Source organism: Leptodactylus fuscus, chromosome 4, assembly GCF_031893055.1.
Source record: "Leptodactylus fuscus isolate aLepFus1 chromosome 4, aLepFus1.hap2, whole genome shotgun sequence".
Lineage (NCBI taxonomy): Eukaryota > Metazoa > Chordata > Amphibia > Anura > Leptodactylidae > Leptodactylus > Leptodactylus fuscus.
This window is the reverse complement of record NC_134268.1, coordinates 149,292,062-149,307,607: the sequence shown is the minus strand read 5'-3', so window position 1 is coordinate 149,307,607 and position 15,546 is coordinate 149,292,062. Positions and strand designations below refer to the sequence as shown.

The following is a 15,546-nucleotide window of genomic DNA, read 5'->3' as shown; positions in this document are numbered from 1 at the left end:
TGTTTCCTGCAACTATCATTAATGGGGATTATGGAGTTTATTGGATACTGGATTCTGTTTATTAAGAAGTGGGCCATTTTATGAAAGTATTTTGTAATAGCCCCTAAAAAGTACGTTTGCATACTGTTTGTTTTTGTTCACGTGGATATTTATATTGTGTCCAATTCAAAGTCTGTGCTCCTCTGAATTTATTCGGAAAACCTACACTGCCGTTCACACAGCCACAGAGGTGACCTATCACACACAAACTACCCCGGGTGACTACCTACAGATAAGCACCATTAATCCACATGTAAAGTCTACATCTGTGGTAGAAATATCTGTCAGAAAGATAAACTGTAAAGCTCATCATACTTTACCAAAGCTGCTAGTTAGGGACCCCCATGTACCTATCTATGGGCTATGTAAAAATGTACCAACATGGTCTATAAATCCATAGAAAGCAAGATGGTGGTAACATTATTTACTCGTAATTATTTACTCATCTATACCCAGTTCTTTTTTTGCAGGATTTTAAGAATAGGTAGAAGTCATCAATACTTTTCTAAACTGAATGTATTCAACATGTGACTGCAGCTCAGCATTGTTTATATAGCCCACACGGGTCACGAGTCCTGTAACATGGGTCCATTATAAGGTATGGGGAGTGTTACCCATTATTGTGCCACAACAGTGTAGGAGCTTTTAGTAGATATTTTATGAAGTGATCAATACCATTAACTAGAGTTGAGCCCTTCTTGAGATTTCAAGATCGATTTTAAAATCCGATTTCCGATCATTTTCCAGACAATCCCGACCGTGACATTTGCTCAATCACCGATCGGAATCCGATCTTTTCCGATCCCGATCCTCAACCCTAGTCAATGCTTCTCTATGGGAAAAGTCACTTTTAGGGTTGAGCCAATCTTGAGATAACCTCCGATCTTGATCCCACTGGAAAAGATCGGGTCGGAATTCCGATCAGGATCGTGAAATTTACTCGATCGTCAATCGGAATCCGATCTTTTCTGATCCTGATCGCTCAACCCTACCTTTAACTGATTAGTGACCAACATATAGACTTTGTACATCAGTCACTAATGGGAATTATTCAGCCAGAATTTACTTTCTACATCAGTTGAGGTGGAATAATAAAGGGTCTCCCACAACCACAAGTGCCTGGCTGTGGACACATACTTCATACACAGGTACTGTGCGGAGTGCAGACTGGGAGCTTGAGCAAATAAACTGTCGCCACAACGAAGAAAGATTTTAGTATGTAATAAGAGATTTGGGGATGCATTGTTCTGGCCCTGGCCAACTCAGTATCATGAGAGGAACAATGGTCGATAAAACTACCTAGCGCATTTGTTTTCCAACTGTGTAGCTGGGGCATTAAATCTCTTTCCAAACTTAATGGTACAGGAAACCTGTCCATACCATATAAAATAAAAATAGTACAATCTGCTACTTCCAATTCTGTAGTTTTCTTTGCATTTTTTTTTTTTAGAATTATAGCGGTTGTCTAAAATTTAAAAAAAAATCTGGGTTGCAATAGGAAATGGTTAAAAAATAAAATAACCTACAGTAAACTAGCTCTAGGGAACTGCTTTAGTTATCATCAGTCTTGCAATGATAACACCACTTACATGGTGATGTATGCAACCACTACAGCCAATCGCAAGACTCAGGGGTTATGTGTCTTACATGCAAACATGATTGCGGAATCCAGTAATTGGCTGCGGGGGTCACATAAATTATGCATAGGATTACTGAAGCAAAACCCACAGGGACTGGATCAACAGAGGACTAAATGGTAGTATATAGGTTCTCGATTAATTTTATAGGTTTATGCACTCTTGTGTATGTACTATGCATGAGATTTTTAAAACCCCCTTCAAAAAAAAAAAAGACAGATGTGTCATTTTATGAATTTATTTTTTATGAAGCAAATGTCTATCTTTGAATAACAGTTTTTTAATCTAAATAAGTCCAAAATTAAATGTTGATATTGTTAAAAGTATCAGTGTCATAGCTTACCTCAAGGGGCGTAAAGTAGCAAACTTTTGAATTTGTTACAAATATTGCAAATATTTCGAGCTTGGCAAAACCCAAAATTTGGGGGGTACACCACCCACGGACTATTATTATACTCTGGGGTCTCCTCAGATCGTAGAGTATAATGATCAGAGGCCCAGGGGAGGTGATACAGTATATGCTACCCACAGTAACTCCCCAGTATAGTGCTCTACAGTGGCCCCACACAGTATAATATGCTCCCCAGAAGACCTGACACAGTATAATAAGCTCCCCTGAAACAATATAATATGCAACTTAGAGGTCCTCCAGTATAATAGGATCCCCACAGTTCCCCTCCAGTATAATGCTCCACAGTGGCTCCAAACAATATAATATGCACCGTAGACATCCCCCAGTATAATGCTTCACAGTGGCCTCACACAGTATAATATGCTCCACAGTAGCCCACACAATACACAATATATTTGGATCCCCACAGTGGCCCCACACAGTATAATGTTATACGGTTTACCATACAGTATAATATACTTCCCAGTGGACCTGCACGGTATACTAGACTCCTCACAGTGCCCCCCACCAGTATCATTCATTTTGACAGATACTCATGAGATTTGACCCACCTGTTCATTTCAGTGTAATTAATATACTCTGGAGGTCTCTTCATACCCGATATATAATAAGGAAAGCCTAGGGAAGGTGAGTGAAAATAACAAACACTTATATTCACCTTGCTTCACCTCTCCTGGTCATTCGGTGACCTCAGGTTCACGTGATGTCAGCCACAAGCAAGGAATGGCCAGAAGATGACGTTGCATGCCCAGGAGAGATGACTATAACTGTTATTTTTACTCACCTTCCCTGGGCAAACTTCTGTGGGAAAGGACCCAGGTGGCACATGACACAAGGCCTCTTTCCATTAGCGATGTGGGCCGGGGCCCACCATAAGATCCTCATATGGCCAATCTGACACAGTGTGCTTCTATAATAAAACCTTAAGTTTTGTATATTAACAGGTTCCTGCGCCATGATGTTCTATTACGTCAAAGGCTATAACGCATTACTGCAAACTGATAACTAATATTACTTCATGAAGGTGGCATCAGTATAGGAGCTGAGCCAGTGTCATCGGGAGGGCATGTCAGCTATGATACTATTACAGAATACTTATTGTATGACTCGCGCCACCTAGTGCCCAAGTCCCAGTACAGGACTAAGTGGAAATGTAAAAAGAAATATCTTTAAAAATGTTGTAAAGTATAAAATCCAAAAAATAAAACAATGAAATACCAAAAAAAACGTAGGCGTCTGTAACAACCCACACTATAAAAATAGTATTATTTATCCAGCACGGTGAACGCTGTAAAAAAAATAACAATAAAAATTAACAAAATTTTGATTTTTGGTTACAGTGCCTCCAAAAAAATATATTAAAAAAGTATCTAAAACTGAAATATAACTGAAAATGCTACAAATAGAAACAATGGAAATTCCGGGGAAAAACAAGCCCTCACACAACTCCAATGAAAAATAAACTAGTAATGGCACTCAGAATACTAAAACTTATTTTTGGCAAGTGACTATTTTGTGCAAAAGTATTAAAAAAAAAAGCATAAAAACAATAATAAATTTGATATCACTGTAATCATACTGACTTGAATAATACAGATAGCATGTCATTTATGATGCCCAGTGCACCAAGCAGTGATTAAAATATAACATAAAAAAGAATGGCAAACACGATGATTTTTTTGCCATCCCGCTAAGAATGAACTAATAAGATCTGATGAATTTGCTAAATGTTTCCTATAATGGTGCAATGGAAAAGTACAACTCATTGTGCAAAAAAAATCATAAGTCAAAATTAAAGTTCATTTCAATCTTTAATGAAAAATATTGATTAATACTACAATGTACTTAGAAGTAATTAATTAAAAATGATCATAGGTCAGAATAGAAATGAAACAGAGCTAATTTAACTTTTCGCAATGATTTAACATCATTGAACCTCATTTTGAGTTATTGTCTTGTCTTTGATCAGTTCAGCGATATAATTGTCTTCATATCCCAATATACTTTTCAAGACTTCCACTGTGTGCTGTCCAATGACCGGAGGTGGATTCGGTGAAGATATGTTGAAATTGTTGAATCTTACAGCAGGACCTATGAACATAAAAATGACATTTGCTTTAGTTTATGGCTGAACGTGTCATGTTAAATAATTTCTTCGATGTTGGCCTAAATGTGGTGGTAAAGAGGATCTTTCACCTCCTGGGGCACATGCAGTGTAATACACTGCTAGAAAGCCGACAGTGCACTATTGGCTTTCCTGTTCTGTGCCCCCAGTGAAGAGCTATTGGTGCCGGTACCGTAGCGCTTCACTGTCAGAAGGGCGTTTCTGACAGTCAGTCAGGAACGCCCTTCCTCACAGTAGCATCTATTGCGCTGTACTGTGAGAGCAATGAGGAACGCCTCCCTCCCCTCCTGATAGTACCCGTTTATAGACGAGTACTGGGGGGGTGTTCCTCACCACTCAGCATCATCGCTGGGCAGTAAGCAATGCCCCCTCTCACAGTATAACACAATAGACACTGCTGTGAGGAAGGGTGTTCCTGACTGACTGTCAGAAACGCCCTTCTGACAGAGAAGAGCTACCGTACCGGAACCGATAGCTCTTCGCCATGGGCACAGAATGTGAAAGCCAATAATGTGTTGGATTCAGCACACTGTTGGCTTTCTAGTCGTGTATTACACCGCATGTGCCCCAGGAGGTGAAAGGTCCCCTTTAAAGCAACAAGATGCTTACTGTAAGTGTTTATAAATAACATACTTTAGGGATATTTATTGGCATTTATAGTAACTTTATAACTGGTCCCATACATAAGAGAAGTTGACCAAACATCCTGATTTCAGTAGGACAGTCCATTTAGTTGATACATTTGCGGCATCTTTAGACACAGCACTTACTTCACAGCAAAATATTGATGTCATTTTGGTTGCATTAGGTGCACCTTAAGCCAACCCCTGTCTATCTCTAAAACACATAATGAATGTGGCGCAAAGGATGTGTGCAACCAGAGACAGAATTCTAGCACAAGACAGTGTCCTTTATTATTTAAGTCCAAATATAACTCAGTTGTGTTGTGTTTTACCAGTGTGCAGACAAAATATCTGACTGTACACTGTTATGTGTTATTCTTGTTCTGTGCCGTAGGATAGGCCATCAATATTAGACCTGCGTGTACCGAGGCAGCATGGGAGAGCTGTGCTGCTCATATGCCATATAAACTGTTTAACTGGTGTTAATCTGGCAGGACAGGCTTTCAACCTTAGACACCAGATATCCCCTTTAAGCTTATTACTGACAGAATCTGACAAGAGAGAGGCTGCTTTAAATAAAAGGGTTGTCTAGTTTCTGCAAATAAATGAATAATGAGATGCTATACAATTTTCCATTATAATTCCACACAGTTTTCTAGATCTCTGTCTGCTGTCATTCATTCTTTGTTTACTTCCAGTTGATAAAAATCAGTCGATGGTCATGTGATATACAGTCCATGGTCATGTAATATACAGTCCATGGTCATGTGATATACAGTCCATGGTCATGTGATATACAGCCCATGGTCATGTGATATACAGTCCATGGTCATGTGATATACAGCCCATGGTCATGTGATATACAGCCCATGGTCATGTGATATACAGTCCATGGTCATGTGATATACAGTCCATGGTCATGTGATGGACACACAGGTGCACAGCTCGCTACAATCACTGCATAGTAATGAGAACTCTGTGTAGTAATACATGGTTTGCTTCTGTAATGTAATGAGTAATATCAGTTTTGTTATGTTTTATTACTCTTACAGAGTAAAGTGCCATTTTGTGATACTAAATGATTTGCTAGGGGTATCTGACTTTCATAATGTTTTCACCTTTTTAATATAAGAAATATATGAAGAATGCTTATTTGTTTTTATTGGTACAATTTTCTAATATGTACAACTTTTTGACCACTTTTTATTGCATTTTTGAAGAAGGATGAGGTTCACCATATGGAATAATAAACATTATTTTTTGATAGTTCAGACTTTAAACACACAGAGGGAGAAAGGGTTATAAAATAAAAAAAATAAATAAAAAATTGTAGTTATCTTTAATACTATTTTTAAAAGCTTTTTACATTTTCCTTTTTACTGTGCTACAAGCAAACTTGAACCCGGGATTGCTTGATCACTGTACAATATACTGCAATATTTCGTTACTGCAGTATATTGTGCATAGGACACCTATGTGTAATAGGGAAAGGTAAAGAGGAGGCCGTTGATTGCTCCCTGAGCTGCCATAGCAATCCATTGGAACCACACTATTACACCATGGAGGAGGCAAAAAAAAGGATGCCACTATTACTCAAGCACCCAAGTGCCATAATGGCTATTGATCACAGCATTTGTGGGTTTAATCTGGCAGAGTTGGAGAATTTTCTGTCTCCTGTAGCAAATTCTGAGGAATAAAGCAGCTGGAACCCGAAAAACGTGTAGCAGACTCAGCTTCTGCTCTTGCTACAGCTTATATATATATATATATATATATATATATATATATATATACAGTATATACACAACATATTAATACAGTACAGAACATCAAGGGGTTAAACTCTTTTCACTCTGCTTCATGGTTTACACATACTACATTTACCCAGTAACTTATGACGGGCCCATTAGGTTCCCTGTTCTTCATTATCTGATAGAAGTAGCAGAATAGCGATGGAGAACATTTAGCAAGCGTTACAGTCTCGTGCTGCCATACACCTGAGATATTTACCTGCAGGCCAATGACAGATCTAGCTTATTTTAGTAGCATCGGCTGTTGGTCTTATGGTACGACCACCACAGACATCAGATTGTCAGTAGACTTCACCAAATTTAGCTGGATTTTCCAATGGACCACAGATAAATATCTTCTGAAATATATGTCTTAGATATAATTTTATAAAGAGCAAAATCCGTTTGTTCGCTTTACAAAACCCTGAGAAAGTGGTTTGTTTGTCCAGTAACTTCCATGGGATTTTGTGCACTTGGACTGATGGTTTTGAGGTTAAATGAAATGAGCTAAAATATACGCCTGTGGCATTTCGGGTAAACTGAGCCAAACCAAATGATCAGGCCTCAGAGCTAATGATTTCTGAAAATTTCCCTGGAAACAATTCTGTGGTATGTTTAATTATGACACAAATCAAACTCTTTCCGAGGCTGTTTCAACATTACCAGGCAATAGACAAGTCATAGGAGTGAAGCTCTGCAGTCAATATACTGACTATACGCTACTAAGATGATAGCAAAAAGACGAAAAAATTATCAACTGCGGCTTTACTAGTTAGTTAATGATTAGAGATGAGCGAACACTAAAATGTTCGAGGTTCGAAATTCGATTCGAACAGCCGCTCACTGTTCGAGTGTTCGAATGGGTTTCGAACCCCATTATAGTCTATGGGGAACATAAACTCGTTAAGGGGGAAACCCAAATTCGTGTCTGGAGGGTCACCAAGTCCACTATGACACCCCAGGAAATGATACCAACACCCTGGAATGACACTGGGACAGCAGGGGAAGCATGTCTGGGGGCATAAAAGTCACTTTATTTCATGGAAATCCCTGTCAGTTTGCGATTTTCGCAAGCTAACTTTTCCCCATAGAAATGCATTGGCCAGTGCTGATTGGCCAGAGTACGGAACTCGACCAATCAGCGCTGGCTCTGCTGGAGGAGGCGGAGTCTAAGATAGCTCCACACCAGTCTCCATTCAGGTCCGACCTTAGACTCCGCCTCCTCCGGCAGAGCCAGCGCTGATTGGCCGAAGGCTGGCCAATGCATTCCTATGCGAATGCAGACTTAGCAGTGCTGAGTCAGTTTTGCTCAACTACACATCTGATGCACACTCGGCACTGCTACATCAGATGTAGCAATCTGATGTAGCAGAGCCGAGGGTGCACTAGAACCCCTGTGCAAACTCAGTTCACGCTAATAGAATGCATTGGCCAGCGCTGATTGGCCAATGCATTCTATTAGCCCGATGAAGTAGAGCTGAATGTGTGTGCTAAGCACACACATTCAGCACTGCTTCATCAAGCCAATACAATGCATTAGCCAGTGCTGATTGGCCAGAGTACGGAATTCGGCCAATCAGCGCTGGCCAATGCATTCTATTAGCCCGATGAAGTAGAGCTGAATGTGTGTGCTAAGCACACACATTCAGCTCTACTTCATCGGGCTAATAGAATGCATTGGCCAGCGCTGATTGGCCAGAGTACGGAACTCGACCAATCAGCGCTGGCTCTGCTGGAGGAGGCGGAGTCTAAGGTCGGACCTGAATGGAGACTGGTGTGGAGCGATCTTAGACTCCGCCTCCTCCAGCAGAGCCAGCGCTGATTGGCCGAATTCCGTACTCTGGCCAATCAGCACTGGCTAATGCATTGTATTGGCGTGATGAAGCAGTGCTGAATGTGTGTGCTTAGCACACACATTCAGCTCTACTTCATCGGGCTAATAGAATGCATTGGCCAGCGCTGATTGGCCGAATTCCGTACTCTGGCCAATCAGTGCTGGCCAATGCATTCTATTAGCTTGATGAAGCAGAGTGTGCACAAGGGTTCAAGCGCACCCTCGGCTCTGATGTAGGAGAGCCGAGGGTGCACTTGAACCCTTGTGCACCCTCAGCTCTGCTACATCAGAGCCGAGGGTGCGCTTGAACCCTTGTGCACACTCTGCTTCATCAAGCTAATAGAATGCATTGGCCAGCGCTGATTGGCCAGAGTACGGAACTCGACCAATCAGCGCTGGCTCTGCTGGAGGAGGCGGAGTCTAAGATCGCTCCACACCAGTCTCCATTCAGGTCCGACCTTAGACTCCGCCTCCTCCAGCAGAGCCAGCGCTGATTGGCCGAATTCCGTACTCTGGCCAATCAGCACTGGCTAATGCATTGTATTGGCTTGATGAAGCAGTGCTGAATGTGTGTGCTTAGCACACACATTCAGCTCTACTTCATCGGGCTAATAGAATGCATTGGCCAATCAGCGCTGGCCAATGCATTCTATTAGCGTGAACTGAGTTTGCACAGGGGTTCTAGTGCACCCTCGGCTCTGCTACATCAGATTGCTACATCTGATGTAGCAGTGCCGAGTGTGCATCAGATGTGTAGTTGAGCAAAACTGACTCAGCACTGCTAAGTCTCTGCATTCGCATAGGAATGCATTGGCCAGCCTTCGGCCAATCAGCGCTGGCTCTGCCGGAGGAGGCGGAGTCTAAGGTCGGACCTGAATGGAGACTGGTGTGGAGCGATCTTAGACTCCGCCTCCTCCAGCAGAGCCAGCGCTGATTGGTCGAGTTCCGTACTCTGGCCAATCAGCGCTGGCCAATGCATTCTATTAGCCCGATGAAGTAGAGCTGAATGTGTGTGCTTAGCACACACATTCAGCTCTACTTCATCAGGCTAATAGAATACATTGGCCAATCAGCGCTGGCCAATGCATTCTATTAGCTTGATGAAGCAGAGTGTGCACAAGGGTTCAAGCGCACCCTCGGCTCTGATGTAGCAGAGCTGAGGGTGCACAAGGGTTCAAGTGCACCCTCGGCTCTCCTACATCAGAGCCGAGGGTGCGCTTGAACCCTTGTGCAGCCTCGGCTCTGCTACATCAGAGCCGAGGGTGCGCTTGAACCCTTGTGCACACTCTGCTTCATCAAGCTAATAGAATGCATTGGCCAGCACTGATTGGCCAGAGTACGGAATTCGGCCAATCAGCGCTGGCCAATGCATCCCTATGGGAAAAAGTTTATCTCACAAAAATCACAATTACACACCCGATAGAGCCCCAAAAAGTTATTTTTAATAACATTCCCCCCTAAATAAAGGTTATCCCTAGCTATCCCTGCCTGTACAGCTATCCCTGTCTCATAGTCACAAAGTTCACATTCTCATATGACCCGGATTTGAAATCCACTATTCGTCTAAAATGGAGGTCACCTGATTTCGGCAGCCAATGACTTTTTCCAATTTTTTTCAATGCCCCCAGTGTCGTAGTTCCTGTCCCACCTCCCCTGCGCTGTTATTGGTGCAAAAAAGGCGCCAGGGAAGGTGGGAGGGGAATCGAATTTTGGCGCACTTTACCACGTGGTGTTCGATTCGATTCGAACATGGCGAACACCCTGATATCCGATCGAACATGTGTTCGATAGAACACTGTTCGCTCATCTCTATTAATGATATAAACAATAAAGCATCGTATGCAGCGTGTCCTGTCTACATACAGTGAATGATCCATAGTCATCCAGATCCAGGTAAAGAATAACAGTTCTACATCTAGGGATAAATTAAGAACCATGTTATAAATTATGTTTTACACATATTTGCTTCTATTCAACAAAATAGTGAACGTGTTGTTTCTGCGGCATAAGCAATGCTGCGCGATAAACAGAGCACACCTTTGTAAAGCAGCCGAGACAGCAAAGCTATAACAGAGCGAAAGCTGCTGTGGTTTCTGCAAAATATGTTTTACAGTCATTCCATGGTATAAAACAACTTTGTTAGTAAGAACCCCCATGATAGAGCCCATTCCCTGAAGTCATGAATACTGTTGATGCAATCTAGAATAAGCCCTTTTATAGTGAAAGGCCTCTCTTTTATATTACAAAAACAACTTGCATTTCTAGCATTTAATTGGGAGATGTTATTACATTTTTACTTTTTAAGGCAACCTTTCTCTTTAAACTGCGCTCATTTAGCAGCTAAGAGCAGAAGGAATTGCATCACTTTGAAGAATATTGCAATCTGAACGACAAGTATCTATAGACTATAATAATTTTGTAGAATTAAAAACTAAAAGAAATCATTTAGTCTAAATGAACACAAACCTTTTACTGGCACATTCAATACTCATGGCTACTATGGAATAAAGACTCATACTATAGTGCTGGGGTTCATGTGCACAGGTATGATTGGTTTCTAGCACATATTGTTCATTCAAGCAAATTTACACTACATGTCATTTGGTTGATCTGTAGGAATTAACTGCTTCATCCTCATCTGAGAAAGCTGGGGAATGAATTGTTTTATCTTAATCTGGGAACGGTACCTGTATATACCTGCAGGTCTATGAGCTCAATCCCCCCTTGCTTATATCAGGTTCACAATTTCACACACAAACACCAGGGGGGGTGACATTGACTGTTAAACCCTGATAGCCTAGCTCAGGACCAATACCCTAATGGTGAGAGGCCTGACTAGAACCTATCCCTAAATATGTCCACCCTAAAAGGAATTCTGATGACACTAATAAAGAATTCACACACAGGAGTTCAAAAATGCTCTTTTTATGCCAAGATAACTTCAGCATAGAGGCAAATTGTCACACTGAGCCATTCATATACTCACTCACACCTCTAAGGGGGCGTTCACACTACCGTTGGTGTCCATTATGAAGGTGTCCGTTTAAAAGAAAAAAAACGGACACCTATCATAACGGACATTAACTGACACTAACTGATGCTAACTGATGTTAATGTGTCCGTTTTTTAACTGATCCATTTAATGGATCAGTTTAAAAAAACGGACGCATCAGTTAGTGTCAGTTTTTTATACTGTCCGTTTTTTCTTTTTTGCTGTTTATGCTTTCTGAGCATGTGCAGAAAATAAACGGACAGAAAATAACGGACTGTAACTGATGGCCATCAGTTACTGTCCGTTATATGTCCATTGCCCATAGACCTCAATGTTTAAAAAAAAAAACGGACACTTTCTGTCCGTTTTTTCAAACGGACAAAAAAATCCTGCATGTGTGATTTCTCTGTCCACTTGAAAAAACGGACATGGTTGTTAACGGACCCTTAAGGACACTAACGGACAACAGATGAAATCCCATTGAAATGAATGGAAATTGTAACGGACACAGCTAGTGTCCGTTGCTAAAATCTTGAACGGACAGTAGCAACGGACACTGCAATTGGACACCAATGGTAGTATGAACGCCACCTAAACAAACAACCCATATGGTACTGGGGAATAGAGGAAAAACATGAGAGTCAGTATGCTGCCATAGGTGTGCAGAAAGATGTTTCCCGAGAGTGCCAGGTAGAACCACCAATAGGTGTGCAGAAAGATGGTTCCCGAGAGTGCCAGGTAGAACCACCAATAGGTGTGCAGAAAGATGGTTCCCGAGAGTGCCAGGTAGAACCACCAATAGGTGTGCAGAAAGATGGTTCCTGAGAGCAGGGGCGGATCCAGGGCCGGGCAAGCCGGGCAACCGCCCGGGGCCCCGCGCTTAGCGGGGCCCCGCGGCCCGGCCCTAATAAAATGGTCCCGGTCAGCCTCGGCATAGTCGGGCAACTGCCGGGGCCCACAGAGCCTCTGGGGGCCCCCCGGCACTTGCCTGTCACGATTTCAGCTCATCGGCGTCCGTCCGCCGATGAGCTGAATACATACACGATTAAAGCAGGAGCTGTGAGCTCAGCTCCTGCTTTAAAGCTCCGGCCCGGCTTGCGTGTGTAGGCGCGATGACGTCATCACATCATGCTTACACACGCAAGCCGGGCCGCAGCTAAGCAGGAGCTGAGGTCACAGCTCCTGCATCACGTATGTGACTGGAGTGAGAGAGAGGAGCGTCGGGGAAACGATGGAAGGTGAGTGATAGAAGGTGAGTGTAAGTGTTTGTTTTGTATTAAATATTAAGGTGGAACATAATGAAGGGGGCCCATGAAACTGGGGGGCAAATGAAGGGGAGGGGGGAACGGCATGACACTGGGGACAAAGATGGAGGGGGCCCAAAGAAACTTGGGGGCAAATGAAGGGGAGGGGGGAACAGCATGACACTGGGGCAGATGGAGGGGGGAGAACAGCATGACACTGGGGCAGATAGAGAGGGGGAGAACAGCATGACACTGGGGCAGATGGAGGGGGGAGAACAGCATGACACTGGGGCAGATGAAGGGGGGGAGAACAGCATGACACTGGGGCAGATGAAGGGGGGAGTACGGCATGACACTGGGGCAGATGGAGGGGGGAGAACGGCATGACACTGGGGCAGATGGAGGGGGGAGAACGGCATGACACTGGGGCAGATGGAGGGGGGGACAGCATGACACTGGGGCAGATGGAGGGGGGAGAACGGCATGACACTGGGGCAAATGAAGGGGGGGAGAACGGCATGACACTGAGGCAAATGAAGGGGGGGAGAACGGCATGACACTGAGGCAGATGAAGGGGGGAGAATAGCATGACACTGGGGTGGATGGAGGGGGGAGAACAGCATGACACTGGGGCAGATGAAGGGGCGAGAACGGCATGACACTGGGGCAAATGAAGGGGGAGAGAATGGCATGACACTGGGGCAAATGAAGGGGGGAGAACGGCATGACACTGAGGCAGGTGAAGGGGGGAGAATGGCATGACACTGGGGCAGATGAAGGGGGGGATGGCATGACACTGGGGCAGATGAAGGGGGGGAGAATGGCATGACATTGGGGCAGATGAAGGGGGGAGAACGGCATGACACTGGGGCAGAGATGGGGGGGACATGAAACTGTGGGCAGATAAAGGGGGAGAATGGCATGAAACTGGGGACAGAGATAGAGGGGGGGGACATGAAACTAGGGGTAGATGAAGGGTGTATATGAAAATGGGGAGAGATGGAGGGGGGACATATAATTTACGGGTGACTGTAGGAGGATTATACTGTGTGGAATCACATGAAAAATGAATGAGAATGAGTGGAGTCAACATAAAAGTGGGTGGGGCCTAATTTGCTGCGGCGCGCTGCGCGTAGGGCCCCGCCAAAGTCAATTGCCCAGGGCCCCGCAAACCCTGGATCCGCCACTGCCTGAGAGTGCCCGGCAGAGCCACCAATAGGTGTGCAGAAAGATGGTTCCCCAGAGTGCCAGGCAGAACCACCAATAGGTGTGCAGAAAGATGGTTCCCCAGAGTGCCAGGCAGAACCACCAATAGGTGTGCAGAAAGATGGTTCCCCAGAGTGCCCGACAGAGCCACCAATAGGTGTGCAGAAAGATGGTTCCCCAGAGTGCCCGACAGAACCACCACCTCCCAGGTCTGAGACACATAGACAATATAATATACTGGTGATACATATATAAAAAATATAACTCACTAAGGATATACACAAGTAGGGTTCTTTCATCCCAATGGGGTTTTCCGAACTGATGCCCTATCTTTAGAATAGATTACCAATCGAAGATTTGAGGAGGGCAGACACTAAAGACCCCCATGATTCAACTCTTTGAATGGCAGCAGCACCTCCTCAGCACCGCTTCTAGTTGACAGACCATGTGACAAAACAATCATTGGTCACAAGGCCTGTTCACAGCTCAGTCCCATTGTCCCATTCAAGTGAATAGGCTGAGTGGCAATACCAAGCAAAGACCACACACAAACTCTGTTTTTTTTATAGTCTCTCCAGCTAATCCTAGTCATGCACTGTGGAAAAATACGTGCAGTGGACATAACTGAAGCAGAAGGTCCACAGAGAAAATCTCTGCAGACTTTCCTTTAAAAGTACTGTGCAAAAAAATGCAATGCGTTGCTGCAGTGGTTTTCCCGCAGCATTTTTTTTTTTGCAGTGTCCCGCTACATGGAGCTTTAGCCATAGTCACATACATCCTACACTATCACTAAACTTTCCTAGAAATTGTTATGCATAGGAGTTGCTTGTTTGCTATTCTCCTACTATTCTCCTCATTTATTGCCCATGTCCTTCTGCCATCAATGGCGAGAGTCAGGAGCGTGTTACTCCCCTTCAATTTATCATTCATGTGTTTAAGGGCGCTAGTGAATCCCGTACAGTATATGTAAACTGGGGGTGTCCTAATGACATTTACCTGATGTTGCAAGTTGTAAGATACATCTGAGTACAGTGCTCAGGTATCTTCAACACTCAATTGAAATTAATGCTCACCTACGTGACCATTTTTTCACTCAAGGGAATTGATTCTGATAATCAGCGGGGATCTCAGGAGTTAGACCCCCATTGATTTTAACTTATCCCCTAACCTGTGGATAAGGGATGAGTGAGCAGTTGTAGTTTTGGATTCATACTTTGGTTGTATGAATGTGATACTGTACATGCTGTTGTATAAATGTGATACTGTACATGTTGTTATATGAATGTGATACATGCTGTTATATGAATGTGATGCTGTACGTGCTGTTCTATAAATGTGATACTGTACATGCTGTTATATGAATGATGTGATGCATGCTGTTGTATAAATGTGATACTGTACATGTTGTTATATGAATGTGATACATGCTGTTGTATGAATGTGATGCTGTACATGCTGTTATATGAATGTGATGCTGTACATGCTGTTATATGAATGTGACAGTGTACATGCTGTTGTATGAATGGGATACATGCTGTTTGGCCCAGTAGATGTTTAACTTGATTAATACAAAGGATACAAAGAAAGTTACTAATATCCTGCAGGAAATCTTTCCAATTGTATAGCAGAAGAATAGTGAATTGT

The 15,546-nt window shown here is 43.3% G+C and overlaps 1 protein-coding gene across 1 annotated transcript in view; it reads right to left on the bottom strand.

Moving 5' to 3' along the window:
* Window positions 1-3,970: 3,970 nt before the first annotated feature.
* The window catches only part of SUGCT (succinyl-CoA:glutarate-CoA transferase), a 577,328-nt gene continuing 565,752 nt past the window's right edge, over window positions 3,971-15,546 (bottom strand). Inside the window, exon 14 of the mRNA XM_075271200.1 lies at window positions 3,971-4,179. Within this exon, the coding sequence (XP_075127301.1) occupies window positions 4,016-4,179 (164 nt within the window). The 3' untranslated portion in view covers window positions 3,971-4,015. The remainder of the gene's footprint in view (window positions 4,180-15,546) is intronic.